Consider the following 23,367-nt stretch of genomic DNA (forward strand, 5'->3'; position numbering starts at 1 on the left):
ATAGTTGTAGTAAGCGCTTTGTAAATCTGAACCACATTCCAATCCTGACGGGGATCGTTCACACAATTTGACCACTGGTGGATAATTGTCTCCGTGCAAGCAATTCCCATATGCATCGAATGCTAATTAGGAGGTTACTCACTCGCAGGTCACATAATGACTAACAGTCGTACCTGACATCTGCTGAAGTCAAGGTCAGCACCTGCAGCAACAGGAAGAGGGTAATGTGGGTTGAAGATGAAACTCTCAGTCCGCACTCGGCCCTGTCCTGCACACAATCCCCGGGGGCAGAGAGTGCCGTGTGGCAAACAGCCACTCAGAAAGTTAGAACAATGTCGCCACACTACCAGCAGGACTTGGAAGCTTTGCAGAGAGTGCAAAGGAGGTTCACCTGGATGTTACCTCATCTCGAGGCACGAGGAGAGGTTGGATAAATGAGGATTGTTTTCCCTGGAGGCTGAGGGGAGACTTGAGTCTACAAAATTATGAGAGGCATCAACAGGATGGATAGTCAGAGGCTTTTTTCCAGGGTGGAAGTGTCAATTACAAGGGGACACCGGTGCAAGGTGAGAGTTTCAGGGAGATGCATTCGCCTGGCCCTCTGGATTACTAGCCCAGTGATATGACCACCATGCCACTGTTTCCCACCCATGCAGTCTTTATATTGTGATGCACAAGGCTTGTACGGGACAGACTGGATGGGCCAAATGGTCTTTGCGTGAATGCCAGTGTTCACATGCATGTCCAAACCAGTCACTTAAAAGCAACAGCCACTATAAATGATAAACCTTGGGGTTTCTCTGGTACGTTAGTTTGAGTGCTACAACAGAGTGGAAAGGCATTCTCTTGTAGGACAAGAGATGGTAAGGATGGCAGATTTCCTTCCCTAAAGTGAGCTAGATTGGTTTTTCCAACATTCAAGAATGGTTTCATGGTCATCAGTAGATTCTTAATTCCAGATATTTTGTTGAATTCAAATTCCACTATCTGCCATAGTGGGATTTGAACCCGGGTCCAAACAACATGAGCTGAGTTTCTGGATGAATAATCTCATGATAATACCACTAGGCCATTGCCTCCTCTATGGGACTGCTCGATGACTACCTGTTTTGCTGACAATCTTGGCCAAACACAATTGGGAAGCTGGAAACATGGATCCGAGTTGAAGAAGGAACCCCCAACATGGATGCCCAAGGCAGTTCAGGGATTCAAATAGCCTGGGAGGCAAAAGGAGAGGATATATGCGGCACTGTCTACACCAATGCTACAGTACAGAAGGCAGTTTCATGAGATTGCACTGTGGCATTACCAAAGGGTTGTGAGTCCACAGATTTAACTGTTAATCTGTCCCTCTATGATCACTGTTGGAGCAGCCGCTCCGATGAATCCAGCTAAATTCCACTTATCAAACCCTGAGGACAGTCGGAGAACTATCGTGAATTTGGATTTTTGGCTCCAATCTGGAAGAATTCTCCAGAAAATGAGTGTTTTCTGTTCCTGCTTTTTGTAAAAGTAATGAAGAGTAACGCCTGGAGTGTGGGAGATAGAAGCCAGATGTTAGACTTTCATTATATAATGATGGATCTAACATGGCATGTGGTGCGTCAGAGGAATCCTTCTCTTTCCTATCCCTGCTACCGACAAAATGTTGCTTTCCTCCTCTTTCTTCCTCCTGTTTTCTCTCTCTGTCACTCTCCCTCTCCCTCACTCTCTCTCTCTTGATCTCTCTTGCTCTCTCGCTCTCTTTCATTCACTCCCTCCCACTCTCACTCTCTCTCACTCTCTCTCTTTCTCTCTCTCTCTCTTTCTCTCTCTCTCTGTCACTCTCTCTCATGCTCTCTCTCTCTCTCAGTCTCTCTCTCTCTCTTTTCTTCTCATTTTCTCTAAAGTTTCTTATTTTTTCAGCTTCTGGTTTCCTGTCTTTCTTTTCTATTCTGTTTCTCTCTCTGCTCTCTTTCTCTGTCCATCTCTTGCATTACGTTCTCTTTTTCTCTTGCGTTGATTTTTTTCTCCCTCTCTCTATCTTGTGCTGCGCTCTCCTTCTTGTGGCATTTTCTCTCTCTCACTCTCTCATCCTGCACTCTCTCTCTGACTCTCTTACGCTGTGTTTTTTTCCTCCTACACTGCATCCTCTCTCTCTTGCACTTCACTCTCTCTATCTCTTCTCTTGCACGGTCTCTTTTAGCCTCTGATTTTCTTCTCTTCTGTTAGTCTCTCTCACCTCTTCTGGTATCTTTCCCTCTTGTCACACCCTCTGCTCTTTTAAGCCTCTGTGTTTACCACTGCGACCATGATGTTGGAGCTTGTGGATAGAGTCTTTTTGGTTATTGGGGGGATGGTGGTATGGAACCCAGCTGCCCCAGGGCACAGCCTGGCAAGGTGGGTGGCACGGTGACACAGTGGTTAGCACTGCCGTGTCACAGTGCCAGGGACCGGGGTCTGGTTCCTGGTTCGGGTCACTGTCTGTGCAGAGTCTGCACATTCTCCCTGTCTCTGTGTGGGTTTCCTCCAGGTGCTCCAGTTTCCTCCCACAGTCCAAAAATGTGTGGGTTAGGTTGATTGGCCATGATAAATTGCCACTTAGTGTCAGGGGACTAGTTAGGATAAATGTATGGGGTTATGGGGAAAGGGTCTGGGTGGGATTGTTGTCAGCGCAGACTCGATGGGCTGAATGGCCACCTTCTGCTTTGTAGGGATTCTATGATTCTATGAAACTGGGATTCTACATGGCGGGCAACCGATGAGAGACAGATCCAATCAAGCCTGTGGCAAGCAAACTATGGCAGGGTGACAAACGGTATTGTAGCTAACCTGTTTGGAGATCCTAGATGCAGATATATTAGGGAAATGGTTGGGGTGGTGGCGGCGGGTCAGTAAGGTGGCACAGTGGCACAATGGTTAGCACTGCTGGCTCACAGCACCAGGGGACTTGGGTTCAATTCCAGCCTCGGGTCACTATCTGTGTGGAGTTTGCACATTCTCCCCATGTCTGCGTGGGTTTCCTTCGGGTGCTCCAGTTTCCCCCCACACTCCAAAGATGTGCAGGTTAGCTGGATTGGCCATGCTAACTTGCTCCTTAGTGCCCCAAGATGTGAAGGTTAGATGAGATTCACCTTGATAAATGTGTGGGGTTACAGGGATAAGGTGGGAGAGAGGGCCTGGGTGGGATGCTCTGTCAGGGAGTGGGTGCAAACTGGATGGGCTGAGTGGCCTCTTCTGCACTGTAGGGATTTTATGATTCTAAGAGTCAGTGCATGCTTAATGGGCCAAATGGCCTCTTTCTACCCTGTGGAGCTTCTATGAATTCTAATGATAGTATTATTGAGCAGAGCACATATAGAGGACTGAGCAGTAAGTATAAGTTTGCTTTCTTTCCCAGCTTTTAAGAAAAGTGCTTAAAAGTGACACCCAAACAAGGCAGGAAATTGGGTGACAGCAAAATCATGATACAGGGAATATACATGACAAACTGAGAGTCACAAAACTTGTCATATGTGATAGATCGGCCCACTCTACATCAGGGCAGGCAGAGGGGAACGACACGAGATGTACATATTGTATAGATCTTTTTCACTGCAGACAAGACATGTTACTGTAATTCCCCACGGGCCAGCCTGAAAAAGTAATCTTTAATAAGCTCAAAACTCATGTCAAACTTTGGCTACTGAAGTTTCATTAAATGATTTAACGGAATTTCCAAAGCATTTGGCAACACTTGCGGTTGCGCACGCTGATTAAGATAAACATGTGCTGCGTTCAAGAGCCTAAGCTAATTAAGCAATAGTTAACCCTTTCCATTGGCTTGAACTGATTGAGAATAGCAGGGAGTGCTTTATTTTTAAGTCACCCCTCGCATTTTTAATACGCGGAGGTGGGGCGGCAGATCTATAAGCTGGGACAGCATTGGGAATCAGGCAAGGATTCATTTCCTTTTGGTCCTCTGGGGCAGATATTATGATGCGGAGATGCCGGCGTTGGACTGGGGTAAACACAGTAAGAAGTCTCACAACACCAGGTTTAAGTCCAACCAGTTTATTTGAGAGTAAACCCATAGTGAGTCACCTGATGAAGGGGCAAACCCTGAAAGCTAGTGGCATTTACTACCAAATAAACCTGTTGGACTCTAACCTGGTGTTGTGAGACTTCTTACTGTGTTTACCCCAGTCCAATGCAGGCATCTCCGCATCAAAACTGAAGATGGACTGTTATATCTATGTGTAATGCAATAGTTGTCATTTTCCCAGTTACCAATGATCACTCGATAAAGCATGCATGGTCTAGGTCCCTGCTAATCCCTCACAAGGCATCCTTGATGACACCACTGTAATGGGTCGGATCTCAAATAATGACGAGACTCAGTCATTGTTTGAGATCGAGAATCTGGTGAACTGGTGCAACAACAATAATATCTCCCTCAATGTCAACAAAACAAAGGAGATTGTCATCGACCTCAAGAAGCATAGTGGAGGACATGTCCCTGTCTCCATCAAAGGAGATGAAGTAGAAATGGTTGAGACCTTAAGGTTTTTAGGTGTCCAAATCCTGAACAACCTGTCCTGGTCCCTCCACGCAGACGCTATAGTTAAGAAAGCCGACCAATGCCTCCACTTTCTCTGGAGACGAAGGAAATTTGGCACGTCCGCTACAACTCTCACCAATCTTTACAGATGCACCATAGAAAGCATTCTTTCTGATTTTATCACAGCTCGGCATGGCTCGTGCTCTGCCCAAGACCACAAGAAACTACAAAGAGTAGTGAATGAAGCTCTGTCCATCACTCAAACCAGCCTCCTATCCATTGACACTATCTACACTTCCGCTGCCTCAGAAAAGCAGCCAGCTTAATTAAGGACCCCAAGCACCCCAGACGTTCCCTCTTCCACCTTCTTCCCTTGGGAAAAAGATACAAAAGATCACGTACCAACCGACTCAAAAACAGCTTCTTCCCTGCTGCCATCAGACTTTTGAGTGAGTGGGCTTCCTCCGGGCGTTCCTGTTTCCTCCCACAATCTCAGAGACTTGCTACATACCTGTGTGGGTTTCTGTGGGTGCTCCAGTTTCCTCCCACAGTCCAAAAGTCACATTGATTAGGTGCATTGGCCGGGCTAAATTCTCCCTCAGTGTACCCGAACAGGCGCAGGAGTGTGACGACTCGGGGATTTCCACAGTAACTTCATTGCAGTGTTAACATAAGCCTACTTGTGACAGTAATGAATAAGTAAACTTAATTTTGGTCACCTCACACGTACGTACACAGGAACATACAAATTAGGAGCTGGAGTAGGCCATTCGGCCCCTCGAGCCTGTCCTACTGTTCAGTAACATCACTCAACAATCTCATCTGATGTTCCTTGTTGTTCTTGTTTGGGACTGATTCCCCTCTTGGAGTGATTCATTACGTCAAAGAACTATTTATGTCACAACGAAAGCACTGGGATTTCTTCTCATTGATCACACGAAGTCAGGCTTGTGGTTTCTCTGCTGAGATTGCTAAATTATTGACTCTGTTCATCTTGGCGAACGTGGAAGTCAGTTCGAGACTGCGCATATTAATTTAATGTTGGTCTGCTGAAGGCTAAGACCTGATTTTAACGCTGTGCAAGTGGATGGGGTTTCGAGCTGAGTTAAAGTCTCACCTGGGTTGGTCCAGTGTGAATTGAAGCTCAAATCCTTGTGTTGAAAGAACACCATAAAAAATGCAGGTGAGTGTCCGGTTCTGGATCAAAAAGAACTAATCTGCCAGTTCTAATACGTCAAATATTTTGTTTTCTAATCATATAATCCCTACAATTCGGCTCATTCAGACTGCACCAACAGCAATCCCACCCAGGCCCCATCCCCACATATTTTCGCTGCTAATCCACCTAACCTACACATCTTGAGACACTAAGGGATAATTTAGTATGGCCAAGCCACCTACATTGCACATCTTTGGAGTGTGGGAGGAAACCAGAGCACCCAGAGGAAACTCACGCAGACATGAGGAGAACATTAAATCTTTAATGTTACTCCTGGTTAGAACTCTCGGTCTAATTGGCAGTTCAAAGAATCCTGGTGCAAAAGCATTTATTCTGTCTCCAGAGAATCCCTACAGTGCAGAATGAAGCCATTCACCCATCGGGTTTGCACCACACTCTTGCAAGAGCATCTTATCCGCTATCCCACCCTATCCCTGTAACCCTGTGCATTTAGCATGGCCAATCCACCTAACCTACACATCTTGGGACACTAAGGGACAATTTTGCATGTCCAATCCATCTAACCAACACATCTTTGGATACTAATGGGCACTTTAACATGGCCAATCCACCTAACCTACACATCTCGGGACAGTAAAGGGCAATTTAGCATGGTCAATCCACCGAACCTACACATTTTGGGACTCTAAGGAACAGTTTAGCATGGCCTAATCACCTAAAGTATGCATTTTGGGATGCTAAGGGACAATTTAGAATGGCCAATCCCCCTAACCTGCGCATTTTGGGACACCAAGAGGCAACTTAGCATGGCCAATCCACCTAAGCTACACATCTTGGGACACTAAGGACCAACTTAGCATGGCCAATCCACCCAACCAGCACGTCTTTGGACTGTTGGAGGAAACTGGAGCACCCAGAGGAAACCCATGCAGACTCGGGGAGAACGTGCAGACTCCGTAGGGACAGTAACCTAAGGCTGGAAATGAACCCGGGTCCCTGGCATGTGAAGCAGCCGTGCTAACCACTCTGCCCTTGGTGGTACGGAGAATTTACTGAAGTGATTGAGTTTTGTAACCTCGACAGATTCAATTAAATAAAGCGAAGAGAAAAACTGTTTGTACACAGGCTCACAGGAAGCCCCCAAAAGCATTTTCCAACCAATAAAATATTTCTGAGGTGTTCTGACTGCTTGACAGCACGGCAGCCAACTTACACACAGCAAACAGCAATGAGACAATGATTGTATTTTACTGATACTGGCTGTGCGGTAACTGAGGGGTGGCAGAGTGGTTAGCACTGCTGCCTCACAGCGCCACGGACCCGGGTTCAATTCCGGCCTTGGGTCACTGTCTGTGAGGAAGTTGCACATTCTCCCCATGTCTGTGTGGGTTTCCTCTGCGTGCTCCGATTTCCTCTGATACAGCAAAGACATGCAGGTTGGGTGGATTGGCCATAATAAATTGACCCTAGTGTCAGGGGGATTAGCAGGATACATATGTTGGGTTACGGGAATAGGGCCTGGATGGGATTGTGGTGGTGCAGGCTTGATGGGCTGAATGGCCTCCTTCTGAACAGTAGGGATCCTATGGGTGGAGAACTGGGAGAGCTTGCCTGCACTCTTTCCAAATAACACAGTGGGATTATATATTTATATTCACCACTGTTAAGTGCCTTGTCAGAGGGACATCGCCACTGACAGGACAGCATTCCCTCAGAGAGTTGGTCACAGTCATAGAATCATAGAACCCTACAGTACAGAAAGAGGCCCTTCAGCCCATCGAGTCTGCACCAAACACAATCCCACCCAAGCCCTATCCCCATATCCCTACATATTATACCCACTAATCCCTCTAACCTACGCATCCCTGGATACTAAGGGGCAATTTCTTAGCACAGCCAATCAACCTAACCCGCACATCTTTGGACTGTGGGAGGAAACCAGGGCACCCGGAGGAAACCCACACAGACACGAGGAGAATGCGCAAACTCCACACAGACAGTGACCCGAGCCGGGAATCGAACCCAGGACCCTGGAGCTGTGAAGCAGCAGTGCTAAGCACTGTGCTAGCGTGCCGCCCTTGTGTGCTATAGTGTTACTCCAAGGTTTCCTGGGAGCAATGGTGGAGTCTCCCAGGCTTCACAGCGTGACACCTTGTGGGATTCTGAGTCCCGCCAGTACAGCTTGCCAGCTGTCCCCTACATCCCGAAAACTCAAATGCCTCTCACCATTTGAGAGCCATCAGGAGGTTTATCAGCAGCGATGACATGTGGAAACTGTGCTTTTTAACGCAGTGGTCCAAACTTCAAAACATTCAGGTAAAGCTTCCCACACTGCAACTCCAGGTGACGTTCCCAAATGGAGTTGCCGCAAATTCCTGGTTTCTCTGAGTGCGGCTCCAAGTGATATTTGTAGATATCTCTCATCTAACTCCATCCACACAGCTCACCCCCACTTCCATGCAGAAGGACAAGGGCAGCAGATACATGGGAACACCACCACCTGCAAGTTCCCCTCCAAATCACTCAACCATCCTGACTTGGAAATATATCGGTCATTTCTTCACTGTCGCTGGGTCAAAATCCTGGAATTCCCTCCCTAACGGCATTGTGGGTCAACCCATTGCGATTCAAAAAGGCAGCTCACCACCATCTACTCAAGGGTAACTTTGGGCAGCACAGTGACACAGTGGTTAGCACTGCTGCCTCACAGCTCCAGAGACTAGCATTTGATTCCCGACTTGGGTCACTGTCTGCATGGAGTTTGCACATTCTCCCCATGTCTGCATGGGTTTCCTTCGGGTGCTCCAGTTTCCTCCCACTGTCCAAAGATGTGCAGTAAGCAGTCTAACAACACCAGATTAAAGTCCAACAGGTTTATTTGGTAGCACGAGCTTTCGGAGCAATGCCCGTTCATCAGGTGATGATAGGTGATGATGGAGCAGCGCTCCGAAAGCTCGTGCTACCAAATAAACCTGTTGGACTTTAACCTGATGTTGTGAGACTACTTACTGTGCCCACCCCAGTCCAACGCTGGCAATTCCACATCAAAGATGTACGGGTTAGGTTCATTGGCCGTGCTAAATTGTCCCTTAGTGTTCTGAGATGCTTAGGTTAGAGGGATTAGCGGGGTAAGTATATGGGGTTACAAGGATAGGGCTTGGGTAGGGTTGTGTCGGTGCAGACTCGATGGGCCGAATGGCCTCCTTCTACACTGTAGGGTTCCTATGAACGAGGGATGGGCAATAAATGCCGGCCTAGCCGGTGACACTCCAGTCCCACAAATGAGTGAAAAAGGAAGGATAAGAATCACAGATTGAATTTTTACTGTGTGTTATGTTTTCCTCACTCCTGTGGCATTTGTCCTCTGTTAACCCAGAAACTAAACTCAAGTAACTGGTTCATTTCATTCCTGTTGGAGGTGTCACATTAAAACAACATCAATTACAAATACCCCCCTGGCATCATCAACAATCTTGACAGCGGCATGACCCTGGTACCAAGTCATGCCAGGAAACAGGTCATGGCATATTTCTACTGAAGCACCAATTGTATTTTGGGCCCCAGTTGACTAAGTTTCTCCCTATTGCCAACATTACAAAATTATTTTGAGACTCGTCAAATGAGAGTGAATTGAGAGCCATAAATTGCCAGGCTTAGATAGACGGGTCAAAGAACAGGGCAGGACACAGGACTGATCCATTCTGGGCTTTCTATCGTGACGGAGGTGCCGCCGGGGTTGGGGGGATGGGGGGGGGTGGGCGGGGCATGGAGCGTTTGTGACGAAAACTGCTTATCTCATTGAACCCAGTGTCATGATCGAAAGTAAGACAAGGGAATACGGTGGCACAGTGGTTAACACTGCTGCTTCACAGTGCCAGGGTCCCGGGTTCAATTCCGGCTTCGGGTCTCTGTCTGTGTGGAGTTTGCACCTTCGTCCCTGTGTCCGTGTGGCTTTCCTCTGGGTGTCCCGGTTTCCTCGCACAGTCAAAAGATGCGCGGGTTAGGTGGATTGGCCGTGCTAAATTGCCCCTTAGTGTCAGGGGGACTAGCTAGGGTAGATACATGGGGTTACGGGAATAGGGCCTGGGTGGGGTTGTTGATGGCACGGGCTCGATGGGCCAAATGGCCTCCTTCTGCACTGTCGGGGTTCTACTACTCCACGCACCACCATCAAACATCCTCAACCAAAGCTCTCGATGGTCGGAAAAGCTGTAGCAAAGATTAGCAGGCAACGCGAAATGTCAGGTTTACTGGACTCCCACGTTACAGACCTTATATATGGATCTTACATACAGAATCAAAGTGTATAAATCACTGGCTAACAATCCTCATTAATTGGAGTAACAGCCAACCCTACGCTGAGACGAGTGAACCAAGCAGGCGGAGTGACTCCTGCCATCGTTCTCAGGTTTCAGAATACGCAAAGGTCTTGAACGTGTTCAGGGAATTCATTCCGGGGCAATTATCAATCCTGGCAAAGGAGAACGATATAAGATTTCTCACTCCACTGCTGGACGGAGTAAGCCTTAAGAAAATACTGATGACCGTAAAATAGCTATTCATCAAACGCTATTAAACGCGGTGGAATCAGTCCCATCTAGCACGGAGACATAGTGCCAAAAGCTGAGTGGGACGTTTGCCAAAAACTACACACAACATACCACTAAATCTACAGCCCCAACTCTCCTAATAAATTCTGATATTAAATATATCTTTGGGTTCTAATGAATTTCTTTTAGTGGGGACACTTTGTGCTACAAGTATTACATCAGATGAACGAATGATAATTATATTGCTGTTTGTGTTGATGTTTTTTTATGGGAATTCATGTCCTAATTATTTCAGTGCTATTCGAGGGGTTGTCGTCGGTGAGATACAACTCCTGCCTGAGTAGCGATGAGTTCAGCTGCTGTTGCGCCCTGCAGCCCACGGAATCTTTTACTCAAGGTTTGTCTGCTCTCGATCAGAGTTGAATCACTGAGGTTATATTTTCCGATTCTGGGGCTGCAGGCGGGTAACTGGATTGGCAGCCCGCTGGCACAGGAAGCAACTGTGATCTGCAGAGGAATGGGATTTACTCGTGCATGGCCTTGTGACCACTCAGAGAGAAAAGACTCATCTCCAATTTCTCCACAGGTTAGGCAGCACAGTGGTTAGCACTGCTGCCTCACAGCGCCAGGGACCCGGATTCGATTCCAGCCTCGAGATGACTGTGTGGAGTCTGCACATTCTCCCCGTGTCTGCCTGGGTTTCCTCCGGGTGCTCTGGTTTCCTCCAACATTCCAAAAAGATGCGTAGGTTAGGTGGATTGGCCATGCTAAATTGCTCCTTAGGGGGACCAGCAGGGTTAATGCATGGGATTAGGGGTAGGATTGCTCTTCCTACATTCGGCCCATCGAGTCTGCACTGACTCTCTGACAGAGCATCTTACACAGGAACTCTCCCCCGCCCTATCCCTGTAGCTCCACACACTTATCATGGCTAATCCCCCTAACCTGCACATTGTGGGACACTAAGGGTCAATTTAAGATGGCCAAACCATCTAACCCGCACATCTTTTTGCTGTGGGGAGGAAATCGGGGCACCCGGAGGAAACCCACACAGACACGGGGAGAATGTGCAGACTCCGCACAGACACTGACCCGAGGCCGGAATTGAACCCGGGTCCTTGGCTCTGTGAGGCAGCAGTGCTAACCACTGTGCCACCGTGCCGCGCATTGCTCTGTCAGTAGGATGCCCACTTGGAGCAGTTGTGTTAAAATGATGTTCTTGTTAATGGTACGTTAATTGTATTATCGAGGTTAAGTATAAACATAAGGGCACTAATTGATTAGTTATCTTGAGCACATATAAGGAAAGACTGCCTTCTGTGATTACTATGAGCTGCAAGGGCTGGGGTGCAATATTAAAGTTGCCTTTGACATTTCGTTTTAGATACACAGGCTGCCTTCCAATTATTTTAGATTAATTAATTGATGTTTTCTGTTCTAATCAAAAAAGTGTAACGAAAGGCTGCCTTCCGCAACCCACGGGCTCTGCACAGATAGAAAGCATCTTCAGCCCTCAAACACCATCTTAATTTGATTTAAGCTTCCATTTCAAGTTTAGTTTTAGTTACAGTGTCCCTTTAAGAGACTGTTCCCTCTTTTATTAGTTTATTTCATTGTTCTTTTGTTTTATTAAAAAGAACATGTGAAGTTTAAGCTTATTTACGAGCATCATGAGTAGGCTTACATTAACACTGCAATGAAGTTACTGCGAAAATCCCTTAGCTGCCACACTCCAGTGCCTGTTCGGGTACACTGAGGGAGAATTTAGCACGGCCAATGTTAGCATTATGATTGGTTGCAGGGGAGTACATAAGATTGTAGCAGCAGTGCTAATCACTGCCCCAATAAAAAAGGACTTAGATCCTCCGTGTGTTTACAGCGTGTCGAGATTGCCGCCCCTTTTCGATTATATGAAGGGGGGGTGCTGCTCAATGATTGGTTGCTCTGCAGCCCCGTGTCCCTTTGACCTCCCGGTGTGGAGGCTTGTGGGAAGGTCAGGAGGCCACCTTGTTAACCTGGTCTTGGCTCTGGGCCATAACCAGGCCCAAGCAGCGGGCAGCTGAGGGGGCCGTGTGTTTTAACCATCTGCCTCTCTTCCGTGGTGATACCCACACCCAGGTATCCATGGGGAGCGAGCGTGCTTGATAACTTCCACAACCCATGGGCGTGGCAGCGTCTGGAGTGTATCATCTCCCATCCCCCCGCCCCACCAGGAACATTATTTGAATTTAAATAGGTTTCCCTTAACATTTTGATTCTTGTCACAATGTCTCTTTAAGAGTCCGTTTAGTTGTCCATATGCTTGATTAATTTCTTAATTAATTATTTGTTTTACTGGTGTTCTCAAAATAAGGCTATAGAGAAAGGACATCTGGTGGTGGTGGTGGAGGGGGGGGGGGGGGGTTGGGGTTGGGGGGGGGTGGGGGGTGGGGGGGGCGCTGTCCCCAAAAAAACAAGTGCTCAACGGGTGGGAGCACGGGACGTTTTTCCCGCCTGTTTTTGGGTGAACTGAGACTCCGGCGCCGGGGGAGGACCTCACCCACCCGAGAGTCTGGCGTCACCACCTGAGTGCGCCACTGCGCAGGCGCCAATCTGTCAGTGTAAAGATCAGCGCATGCGCACTGCCCCCGCTACTCCTCCCCCCCATCACCAGCCTCCTGATCGCAGGCCTCCCAATGTCATCCCCAACCACCCCCATCCCAATCGCCAGCCTCCGTCATCTCCCCCCCCCAACCCACATGTCCAGCCAGACCCCTCCATCCATGGCCAGCCTGGTCCCCGCCAACACCCCCGCCACCCTCCCACGTGGCCAGTCTGATTGCCCCCATGGCCAGCCCGATTGCCCCCTCCCTCCCTACCCCACCAATCCCTAATGCAGAGTGTGCAGTGGATCAGTCCCTGACCGCCACCACTGATCGGCCCCACCCCTAGTAGGCTCACCCCCTTGGCACTGCCAGGGTGCCTGGCTGGCACTTGGGATACCAATGACATTGAATATGGTAATCAGCCTCGTGCTGCTAACTGTGGGGGAGGGACGTAGAAAATGACCCTCAGAGAAAGAAATCCCTCCTCCTCTCTGTATTAAATAGGATACCAGGAGCCTGGTTACCGTGCTGCCTGTAGGAGGAGAGGGAAGAGGTATGGGCAGGTTTATATTTGGGGACGATGTTAGAGACAAAGATTTGGGGCGGCACATTGGGCACAGTGGTTAGCACTGCTGCCTCACAGCGCCAGAGACCCAGGTTCGATTCCTGGCTCGGGTCACTGTCTGTGCAGAGTCTGCATGTTCTCCCCATGTCTGTGTGGGCTTCCTCCGGGTGCTCCGGTTTCCTCCCACAGTCTGAAAGACGTGCTGGTTAGGGGTCATTGGCCGTGCTAAATTCTCCCTCAGTGTACCCGAACAGGCACCGCAGCATGACAACGAGGGGATTTTCACAGTAACTTCATTGCAGTGTTAATGTAAGCCTACCTGTGACACTAATAAATAAACCTTGAAGATTTCCTTCACAAGCTTGAGATAGAAAGCAAAGTGCGTCCCTTTAATTCCTGCCTCTTCCAGAACAATTGCTAATGCTAACCCCATCCTAACCTTCGATTTGGTTTGTAGACGGCAAGAATAACAGTCAAAATTCTAAAATGAGAACAAGGGAAAAACAATTTGACTCTCAGTCATCAGTCTGAAGAGGAAAACTATGACCATGTGTGTTTCAAAGGAGATATAAAAATGTCCAGTGATTGCCAAAACATAGATCTTTCTGAAAGAGGACTAGATTCAGGTCAAATATAAGTGTATTATTTAAACCATCACAATAGCAAAGGTTAGCTGTCTGAGTCCAAATGATTTACATTACTATTCTTTGGATTTTCTGTACTGTGGGTTCACCCTTAGAATAATACCGTAAAATCATAGAATCCTTACACAGTGCAGAAGAAGGCCATTTGGCCCATCAAGTCTGCACCGATCACAATCCCATCCAGGCCTTATCCCCTTATGGGGCAGCACAGTGGTTAGCATTGCTGCCTCACAGCGCCAAACCCGCGTTTGATTCCCAGTTTGAGTCACTGTCCATGCGGAGTTTGCATGTTCTCCCCATGCCTGCGTGGGTTTCCTCCGGGTGCTCCAGTTTCCTCCCACAGTCTGAAAGATGTGGTGGTTAAGTGCATTGACCCGAACAGGAGCCTGAGCATGGTGACCAGGGGAATTTCACAGTAACTTCATTGTAGTGTTAATGTAAGCCTCACTTGTGGCTAAAAAATAAACTTAAAGTTTTAACCCCAGCTATTAACCCTGGCTAGTCCCAGTGGCATTAAGGGTCAATTTTGCAAGGCCAATCCACCCAACCCGCACATCTTTGGACTGTGGGAGGAAACTGGAGCACCCGAAGGAAATCCACGCAGGCACAGGGAATGTGCAAACTCTACACAGAATCGAACCTGGGTTCTTCACCAAACATTCCCATTGAAACAAGCTTGATAACACTTGATATCTCAAAGCTGTTAAGATCCATATCATTTCCATAACCTTTACCGGCACTCTAGCTTTGAGCAGCCAACATTCAGTTCTGGTGGAATCAATTGGATTAATCAGATCGATACAAATTCTGTTCAAGTTCCATGTCCATCAGTATTGGTAACATCCCCTGATCAAGCCCCTTGTCATGGTGCTGCTCAGAGTGGTGTTTCTCTTACAGTGCAAACTGGGATCGATCAGATTACTGTACAAAGTGAATATTGTTAATTATGTGTTTGTGGGTAACTGACCCAATTAGAAGCTTTGAAGGATCAAAGGGAAAGAAAAAATGTAGGATGACTTTACCCCAAGTCAGTCCATCCACAACTGCACCCATGGGGTGGCACAATGGTTAGCGCTGCAGCCTCACAGTGCCAGGAACCCGGGTTCGATTTCCAGCTTGGATCACTGTCAGTGTGGAGTTTGCACATTCTCCCCATGTCTTTGTGCATTTCCTCCCACAGTCCAAAGATGTACAGGTTAGGTGGATTGGCCATGCTAATTTGTCCCTTCGTGTCAGGGGAACTAGTTAGGGGTTATGAGGATAGGGCCTGGGTGGGATTGTGGTCGGTGCAGAATTGATGGACCAAATGGCCTCCTTCTGCACTGTAGGGGTTCTATGAATGGGTCTCTTTGGGGTCCAGCAGGGCTAATGACTATTCTACAATTCCGCAAAGTTAATATGACATTCAGGATTTAACCAACTGACTGTTTTCACCGGCTCTCATTTCGCCAGGGCAGGCTGGAAGAGAAGGGTGGCATACAGGCACGGTGGCACAGTGGTTAACACTGCTGCCTCACAGTGCTAGGGACCGGGTTCGATTCCCAGCTTGGGTCACTATCTGTGCAGAGTCTGCACATTCTCCCCATGTCTGCGTGGGTTTTCTCCGGGTGCCCCGGTTTCCTCCCACAGTCCAAAGGGCGTGCTGGTTAGATGCTTTGGCCATGCTAAATTCTCTCTCCGTGCGATAGACTGTGGTGACTAGGGGATTTTCACAGTAACTTCATTACAGTGTTAATGTAATGAATCAACTTAATGATAATAAATCAACTTAAACTTTCTCAAAGCTTCTGACTCAGAGGTAGGCAACAGCTCGGAGCGTAGCTCTGGCTTTCTGGGACACAGGCTTTATATTCCAATACCACTGGCAGATGAGGTATGGCTACTTCTAAGAGACTAAACTTTAACACTGACAGAGAGGGGGCTCTTTATGTTGGAGATGAAGTGGACTGGAGGACAGCAGGCAGGTAAGGAAGGGAGGAATCGGGGGCAACTGTTCTTTCTTCTTGTAATGAACCATCAATATTTTAGATGTTTCCATCAATTGAAAGTTAATGAGGGGAATCACATGCGCCTCTTCCACAGGGTAATCAAACAAAATTACTCAAAGATGGCACCGTGGGGCAGTGGTTTCTCCATTCATCACTCCCAGGAGCTGAAAATGTCTTACCTTGTAACTCTTTGTCCTTGAACGGATCATCTCCCTCCAGGTGCTTGGATCTGGCGTTGCTGTCACAGTCAGGGGTTTGGTAACTGGAAGAAGCAAGAGCAGCGTTCAAAACACCAGAAACCAGGGGGGGCCTATGCCAGGCAGGCTTGTGGCCTACTGGACAACATACAAGCCTGGGTTGACAAGTGGCAAGTAACATTTGTGTCACAAGTGGCAGGCAATGGCCATCTGCAACAAGAGAGAACCTAACTGTCTCCCCTCAACATCCAATGCATTGCCATGTCTGAGTCCCCCCACGATCAACGTCCTGGGGGTTACCATTGACCAGAAATTTAACCGCACCAGACATATAAATACTACAGCTACAAGAGCAGGTCAGAGGCTAAGAATTCTGCTGTAAATAACTCACCTCCTGACTCCTCAGAGCCTGTCCACCATCTACATGGACACAAGTCAGGAATGTGATGGAATACTCCCCATTTGCCTGGATGGGTGCAGCTCGAACAACACTCAAGAAGCTTGACGCCATCCAGGACAAACATTCACTCCATCCAACACCACCCACGTGCTGTGGCAGCCGTGTGCACCATCTACAACATACACTACAAGAACTCATCCAGGCCCCTTCAATAGCACCTTCTAAATCCATGACCGCTGCAGCCTAGATGGACAAAGTCAGCAGGTCACCACCGCCTAAACGTTCTCCTCCAAGTCCCTCACCATTCTGGCTTGGAAATGTCACTGTCATTGAGTCAAAATCCCAGAATTTCCTCCCTTACAGCACCATGGGTGCACCTACAGGGGAGCACGGTGGCACAGTGGTTAGCAATGTTGCCTCTCAGCAGCAGGGACCTGGGTTCAATTCCAGCCTCAGGTTACTGTCTGTGAGAATTTGCACATTCTCCCCGTGTCTACATGGGTTTCCTCTGCTTGCTCCAGTTTCCTCCCATAATCCAAAGACGTGCAGGTTGGGTGGATTGACCATGTTAGATTGACACTAATGTCAGGGGGATTAGCGAGGTTAATATGGGGGTTACACGAATAGGGCCTGCGTGGGATCACAGTTGGTGCAGACTCAATGGGTCAAAGGGCCTCCTTCTGCACTGTAGGGATTCTCTGACTCTATGCTTCCATACACCACATGGAGTGTAGCAGTTCAAGAAGGCAGCTCACCACCACCTTCTCAAGGGGCAATTAGAGGTGGGCAATAAATGCTGGCCCCGCTAGTGACGCCCACGTGCCATCAACACAGTTTTTAAAATCTGCCAAGCTGGTTATGTTGTCTTTATGATTGCTCTGTCCAAGGCAAGGCAAAAAGCAATTCCCCATCACAGCACAGGTATCTTTAGAGAAAGTAAAGGCAAGAAGTTACACATCAAACACTGGGGCACAAACTACTCCCTCACCCGCCATGGAATTGGAGTGGGCGAGAGTCTGACGATGGAAATCTCCACTGACCTCGGGCGGAAATTTCCAGTCTCGCCCAAGTGAGGCTGTAAAATCACGCCCCATATGATTTTTTTTTGCCCTGTTGGAGGTTAGGCAAAGGCAGCACCGGAACTGACTTCCCAACTCGCGATGTGGAGATGCCGGCGTTGGACTGGGGTAAAGAAGTCTGACAACAACAGGTTTAAGTCCAACCGATTTATTTGAGAGTAAACTCACAAGCTTTCGAGGTTCCCCTCTTTGTCAGGTGAACTTGGACGTCTTTCACCTGACGAAGAGGGGAGCCTCAAAAGCTTGTGAGTTTACTCTCAAATAAATCGGTTGGACTTAAACCTGGGGTTGTCAGACTTCTTACTGTGTTTTCCCAACTCACCACAGGGATTGCTAACAGAAATACCTTACAGTGAAGAGGGATTTTGATACGCGGATCGGGAAAGAATATTTCTGAGTGGGGATCAGATAGCTTAGATGATTAGACTCGAGGTGCAGAATGATGTTAATGGGTCCAATCGCGCACTAACTACAGTAGATGTCAGAGACCTGTCCCCCCCTGCAGAGTGGTGCCCCACGGGCTAAGTATCACCCATTGTCTCTTCAATGAAGAGCGATGTCAATGGCTCTTTGTGCCTGATGGCTTGTTACAATCTGCACTTAAAATGATTTCTTTAGATCAACCTTTACTGTTGCCAGCTGTGTTTGTTATTAGAGGGAGCCTCTGTACCTTTGGCACCGAGGTGATGCATATAGCGGAGAATCAGGAAAGGGGGTTTTTCTCTGCAACTGGATCCAAAATTTCCTAACCCATAGACCGCAGTCAGTAAGCATAGGCAATAACACCTCCTCCACGATCGTCCTCAACACCGGTGCTCTGCAAGGCTGTATCCTCATTTTTAAACTTGGAAGTGAATCCTGATCCCTCCATGCCGACGCTATAGTTAAGAAAGCCCACTAACGCCTTACTTTCTCAGGAAGCTAAGGAAATTTGGCATGACCGCTATGACTCTCACCAATTTTTATAGATGCACCATAGAAAGCATTTTTTCTGGTTGTATCACAGCTTGGTATGGGCTCCTGCTCTGCCCAAGACCGCAAGGAACTACAAGAGGTCATGAATGTAGCCCAATCCATCATACAAACCAGCCTCCCATCCATTGACTCTGTCCACACTTCCCGCTGCCTCAGCAAAGCAGCCAGGACCCCACGCACCCCAGACATTCTCTCTTCCACCTTCTTCCATTGGGAAAAAGATACAAAAGTCTGAGATCACGTTATCAACCAACTCAAGAACAGTTTCTTCCCTGCTGCCACCTGACTTTTGAATGGACCTACCTCGCATTAAGTTGATCTTTCTCTACTCCCTAGCTATGAGTGTAACACCACATTCTGCACTCTCTCCTTTCCTTCTCTATGAACGGTATGCTTTGTCTGTAGAGCGCGCAAGGAACAGTACTTTTCACTGTATACTAATACATGTGACAATAATAAATCAAATCAAATCGAAGTGTTTAGCTGTGACGGGAGAGATTATTCCCCGCCTGGCTCGAGACCCAGTCTGTGTACAAAGCAAACTGAAACCACTGCCAACTGAATGAAGAACTGTGAAACCACTTAGTGCAGTTCATTGACCCGACACCCTGTGAACTTTCACTGGCTTCCCTGTGTCCATCGCACCCCGCACCACCCCCCCACTGCCCCGTCCCACCCCCGCTCCCCGTCCCACCCCTGCGTGCCCCACCACCTCTTGTGTTATCCCAAAGCAAGGGATAAACAAAGCACTTTGGCACCTGTGACAACATCAGACCACGGTAAGTCACAGTCAATAGGTCAGATACAATCTTCCATCAATAGCAGACTTCAATAGGAAAGCCCTGTTTAAACAACAGACCCAGAGAGAGATAGAAAGAATCGAGCAGCGGGGAGGGACATAAGAGATAGGGGGATAACATTTACAACTCACGTTACTTCCAATGAATCTACTCTTCATGGCTCTGTCATACACTGCTTTCATACCTAGAATCATTGAATAATAGAATACCTACAGTGCAGAAGGAGGCCATTTGGCCCATCGAGCCTGCACTGACCACAATCCCACCCAGGGCCGAAACCCAACAAATTCTGCCTTGTAAAAAAAATCTAACTCTGCAAACACAGTGACATAGTGGTTAGCACTGCTGCCTCAAAGCGCCAGGGACCAGGGTTCAATTCTGGCCTTGGGTCACTGTTTGTGTGGAGTCTGCACATTCTCCCTGTGTCTGCGTGGGTTTCCTCCAGTTTCCTCCCACAGTCCGAAAGACGTGCTGGTTAGGGTGCACTGACCGTGCTAAATTCTCCCTCAGTGTATCCGAACAGGTGCTGGAGTGTGGTGACTGGGGGATTTTCACAGTAACTTCACTGCAGCGTTGAATATGCCTATTTGTGACACTAATAAATAAATTAAACTAAAAGCATTCCCAAAATACACAGACAGCTCTGATGAGAGAATGAGGTGGGCCGTATGTTTTCTCACAGTTTTGTTAGTGATTTTGCACAGCTTTTAAATATTAGGGTGGAAGCTTGCATTCTAATGGTGCTTTATTCACACTTTCACACAGCAACACCATGCTGATACTTTCTTCAGTGTTTGACTCAGAGTGGATATTAGCTGTGGCACTATTTGTCTGGAAAAACCTTTGATTTTGAGCGCGTTGGAGGTCCAATGACTCCACAGTTTTTCTGTGCTAACATGAAGTTAACCAGGGTTACCTTATTCACCTGACACTGTGTTCCCAATCCCAATCATCCCGACGATGTTCCCAATCCCAATCATCCCGACGGTGTTCTCAATCCCAATCATCCCAACTGTGTTCCCAATCCCAATTATCCCGACGGTGTTCTCAATCCCAATCATCCCAACTGTGTTCCCAATCCCAATTATCCCGACGGTGTTCTCAATCCCAATCATCCCAACTGTGTTCCCAATCCCAATCATCCCGACGGTGTTCCCAATCCCAATCATCCCAACTGTGTTCTCAATCCCAATTCTCCTGACACTGCATTCCCAATCCCAATCATCCCGACGGTGTTCTCAATCCCAATCATCCCAACTGTGTTCCCAATCCCAATTCTCCTGACACTGTGTTCCCAATCCCAATCATCCCGATGGTGCTCCCAATCCCAATCATCCCGATGGTGTTCCCAGTCCCAATCATCCCAACGGTGTTCTCAATCCCAATCGTCCCGACAGTGTTCCCAATCCCAATCATCCTGCTCCAGGTACCATACCCAAAGCAGGTGTTAGCAACCATGGACTTCCATTGGATTAGTCCATGTTTATCACAGAATCCCTACAGTGCAGAAATGGCCATTCAGCCCATCGAGTCTGCACTGACTCTCTGACAGAGTATCTTGCCCAAGCCCTCTACCCCTTCCTCTCTAACCCCACTCATTTACCATGGCCAATCCATCTAACCTACTCAGCTTGGGACACTAGGGGGTAATTTTGCATGGCTAATCCACCTAACCCACACACCTTCGGAGTGTGGGAGGACACTGGAGCACCCAAAGGAAACCCATGCAGACACGGGGGGAACGTGTAAACTCCACACAGTCAGTGATCCATGCCGGGAATCGAACCTGGGCCCTTGGCGCTGTGAGGCAGCAGTGCTAACCACTGTGCTACTGTGCCACCTATATGCTTGGCCAAGTACAGCAGTGGTTTGCCATTTCTTTTGTAAGGACTTACAGGCCACTAATCAACCTATTTGGCCACATTATAAATACACCTTCCATGACAAGTAAGTTCTGACGTGAGACTTGTACCGAGAGTTTCAGATCCAGGAACAAGGATGTTAGCACATTGCCACAAGAGACAGATATCACAGTGACCTTTCACCAAACCCTTTCAAATTTCTATTTTTCAAATATTTATTCCTCCTGGTTGTCAAAGCTTTCACGGATTGTGCCACCACTGCTGTTTGTGATGGGATATCTTGTGACCTCTGCGTACTTCCATTTTTCAACGAGGATCTTAATTTTATACCGCAAACAAACTCATCGAACAACAAAGGTAGATTTTCTCAGTTCTCCCTGACGTTGAATGTAACAACAACAACCTGAATTTATATAGCACCTTTAACACAAAAACAAAGGTAGGCATTGGGGGCAGGATTTTCTGGCCACCCAAGACCAGAATCTTGCCTGAGGATCTTTGCATCACTCCCCCCCCCCAACTCTGCCCCCTCCCCACCCCACTACAATTCCTGTGGGCGGGCGAGATGGAAAAACTGAACCACCAACTCCCCCCCCCACCCCACCCCTCTTTACAGAGGCAAAGTTGCAAGATGTGAACATTGCTGGCAAGAGCTGCACTTCTTGCTTATCCTTCATTGCATGGGAACACCACCACCTTCAAGTTTTTACTCAAAGCCACCCCCTGACTTGGAAATATATCGCCGTTCCTTGGCAGTCGCTGGGTCAAAATCCCCTCCCCAACGGCATTGCGGGTTAACCCACAGCACGTGGACTGCAGCAATTCAAGAAGGATGCTCACCACCATTTTCCCAAGGGCAGCTAGACATGTGGTTGAATTTCCATTCAGTTCAAGGGCAACTAGGGATGGGCAATAAATGATGGCCAGCCAGCAACGCCCATGTCCCACGAATGAACAAAAAAAAATTGCCCTTGACATTACATACTTCAATGGTTGCATGATTGCTTTAAGAACCAGTCACATGATTTGATGGTGATGTCATTAGGCTGCTTCACAGGCTCCCGTTTAGTTTCTTTTTTCACTCTGTATAGGCAACACCTCCTGCAAATAATCTATGGTTGTTAGCTTGAATCTACTTTTGCAAGCCACATCTTTTTATTATTGTTTAAAACTCACTAACCCTAGCTTGGTTAGGACATTACACTGGAGAAGGTGGTGCTGAGGTTTAGTAAGTTCCAAAGTGTAAGGATTAGACCTCAATGGCAGAGTACTTAAAATCAAGGGCAGCTAAGAATTCGGAATTAGATGAATATAGGTATCTCAGAGATAGGTAGGGCTGGAGAAGATTACAGAGTGTGGAATGAGGATGTTAAAAGCAAGGAGCTCCTTGAACCAGCATTGATGCTGGTGTTAGACTGGGGTGGGCACAGCAAGAAGTCTCACAACGTTAGGTTAAAATCCAACAGGTTTATTTGCAATTACAAGCTTTCGTTGCACTCAGGTGAATAGAGAATTGGGTTCACAAATAGACAGAGGCGCAATTGCAAGATAATGATTGGAATATGAGTGTTTGCAAATAATCAAGACTTTACAGGTACAAACAGGGCGAGTGGAGAGAAGGATAATCACAGGTTAAAGAGGTGTGAATTGTCTGAAGTGAATACAGCATAATCTTCACATTCTAATCTGTAATTATTTTGCAATTGTGTCTTTGTCTATATATGCCGTGTTTGTGAACCGACCTCCCGGGAAGGAGCAGTGCTCCGAAAGCTCGTGATTCCAAATAAACCCAGTTGGACTTTAACCTGGTGTGGTGAGACCAGCATTGGTCAGTGAGCATCGCCAGGGTGGGCAGGATTTAGGGACTGCAGCCTCTTGAGAAGGCAGCTCACCACTCACCTGGTGAAGGGCAACTAGATCTGGGCAATAAACGCTGGGCGAGCCAGCGACGCCTGCATCCTGTAAACGTATTTTCAAAAAAGTAAACTTGCTTCATCAGCAGTCAAGAGAAGTTTTGTGGCAA

The 23,367-nt window shown here is 47.7% G+C and overlaps 1 protein-coding gene across 2 annotated transcripts in view; it reads right to left on the reverse strand.

The window, feature by feature from the left end:
* smoc1 (SPARC related modular calcium binding 1) overlaps positions 1–23,367 on the reverse strand; it is a 203,566-nt gene that overhangs the window by 66,035 nt on the left and 114,164 nt on the right. For both annotated transcript variants that reach the window (XM_080203062.1, XM_080203061.1), the window contains exon 9: positions 16,211–16,293. In XM_080203062.1, the coding sequence (XP_080059188.1) occupies positions 16,211–16,293 (83 nt within the window). The remainder of the gene's footprint in view (positions 1–16,210; positions 16,294–23,367) is intronic.

The sequence above is a fragment of the Carcharhinus amblyrhynchos genome, chromosome 14 (genome assembly GCF_965287045.1).
Source record: "Carcharhinus amblyrhynchos chromosome 14, sCarAmb.v2.hapA, whole genome shotgun sequence".
NCBI classification, from domain to species: domain Eukaryota; kingdom Metazoa; phylum Chordata; class Chondrichthyes; order Carcharhiniformes; family Carcharhinidae; genus Carcharhinus; species Carcharhinus amblyrhynchos.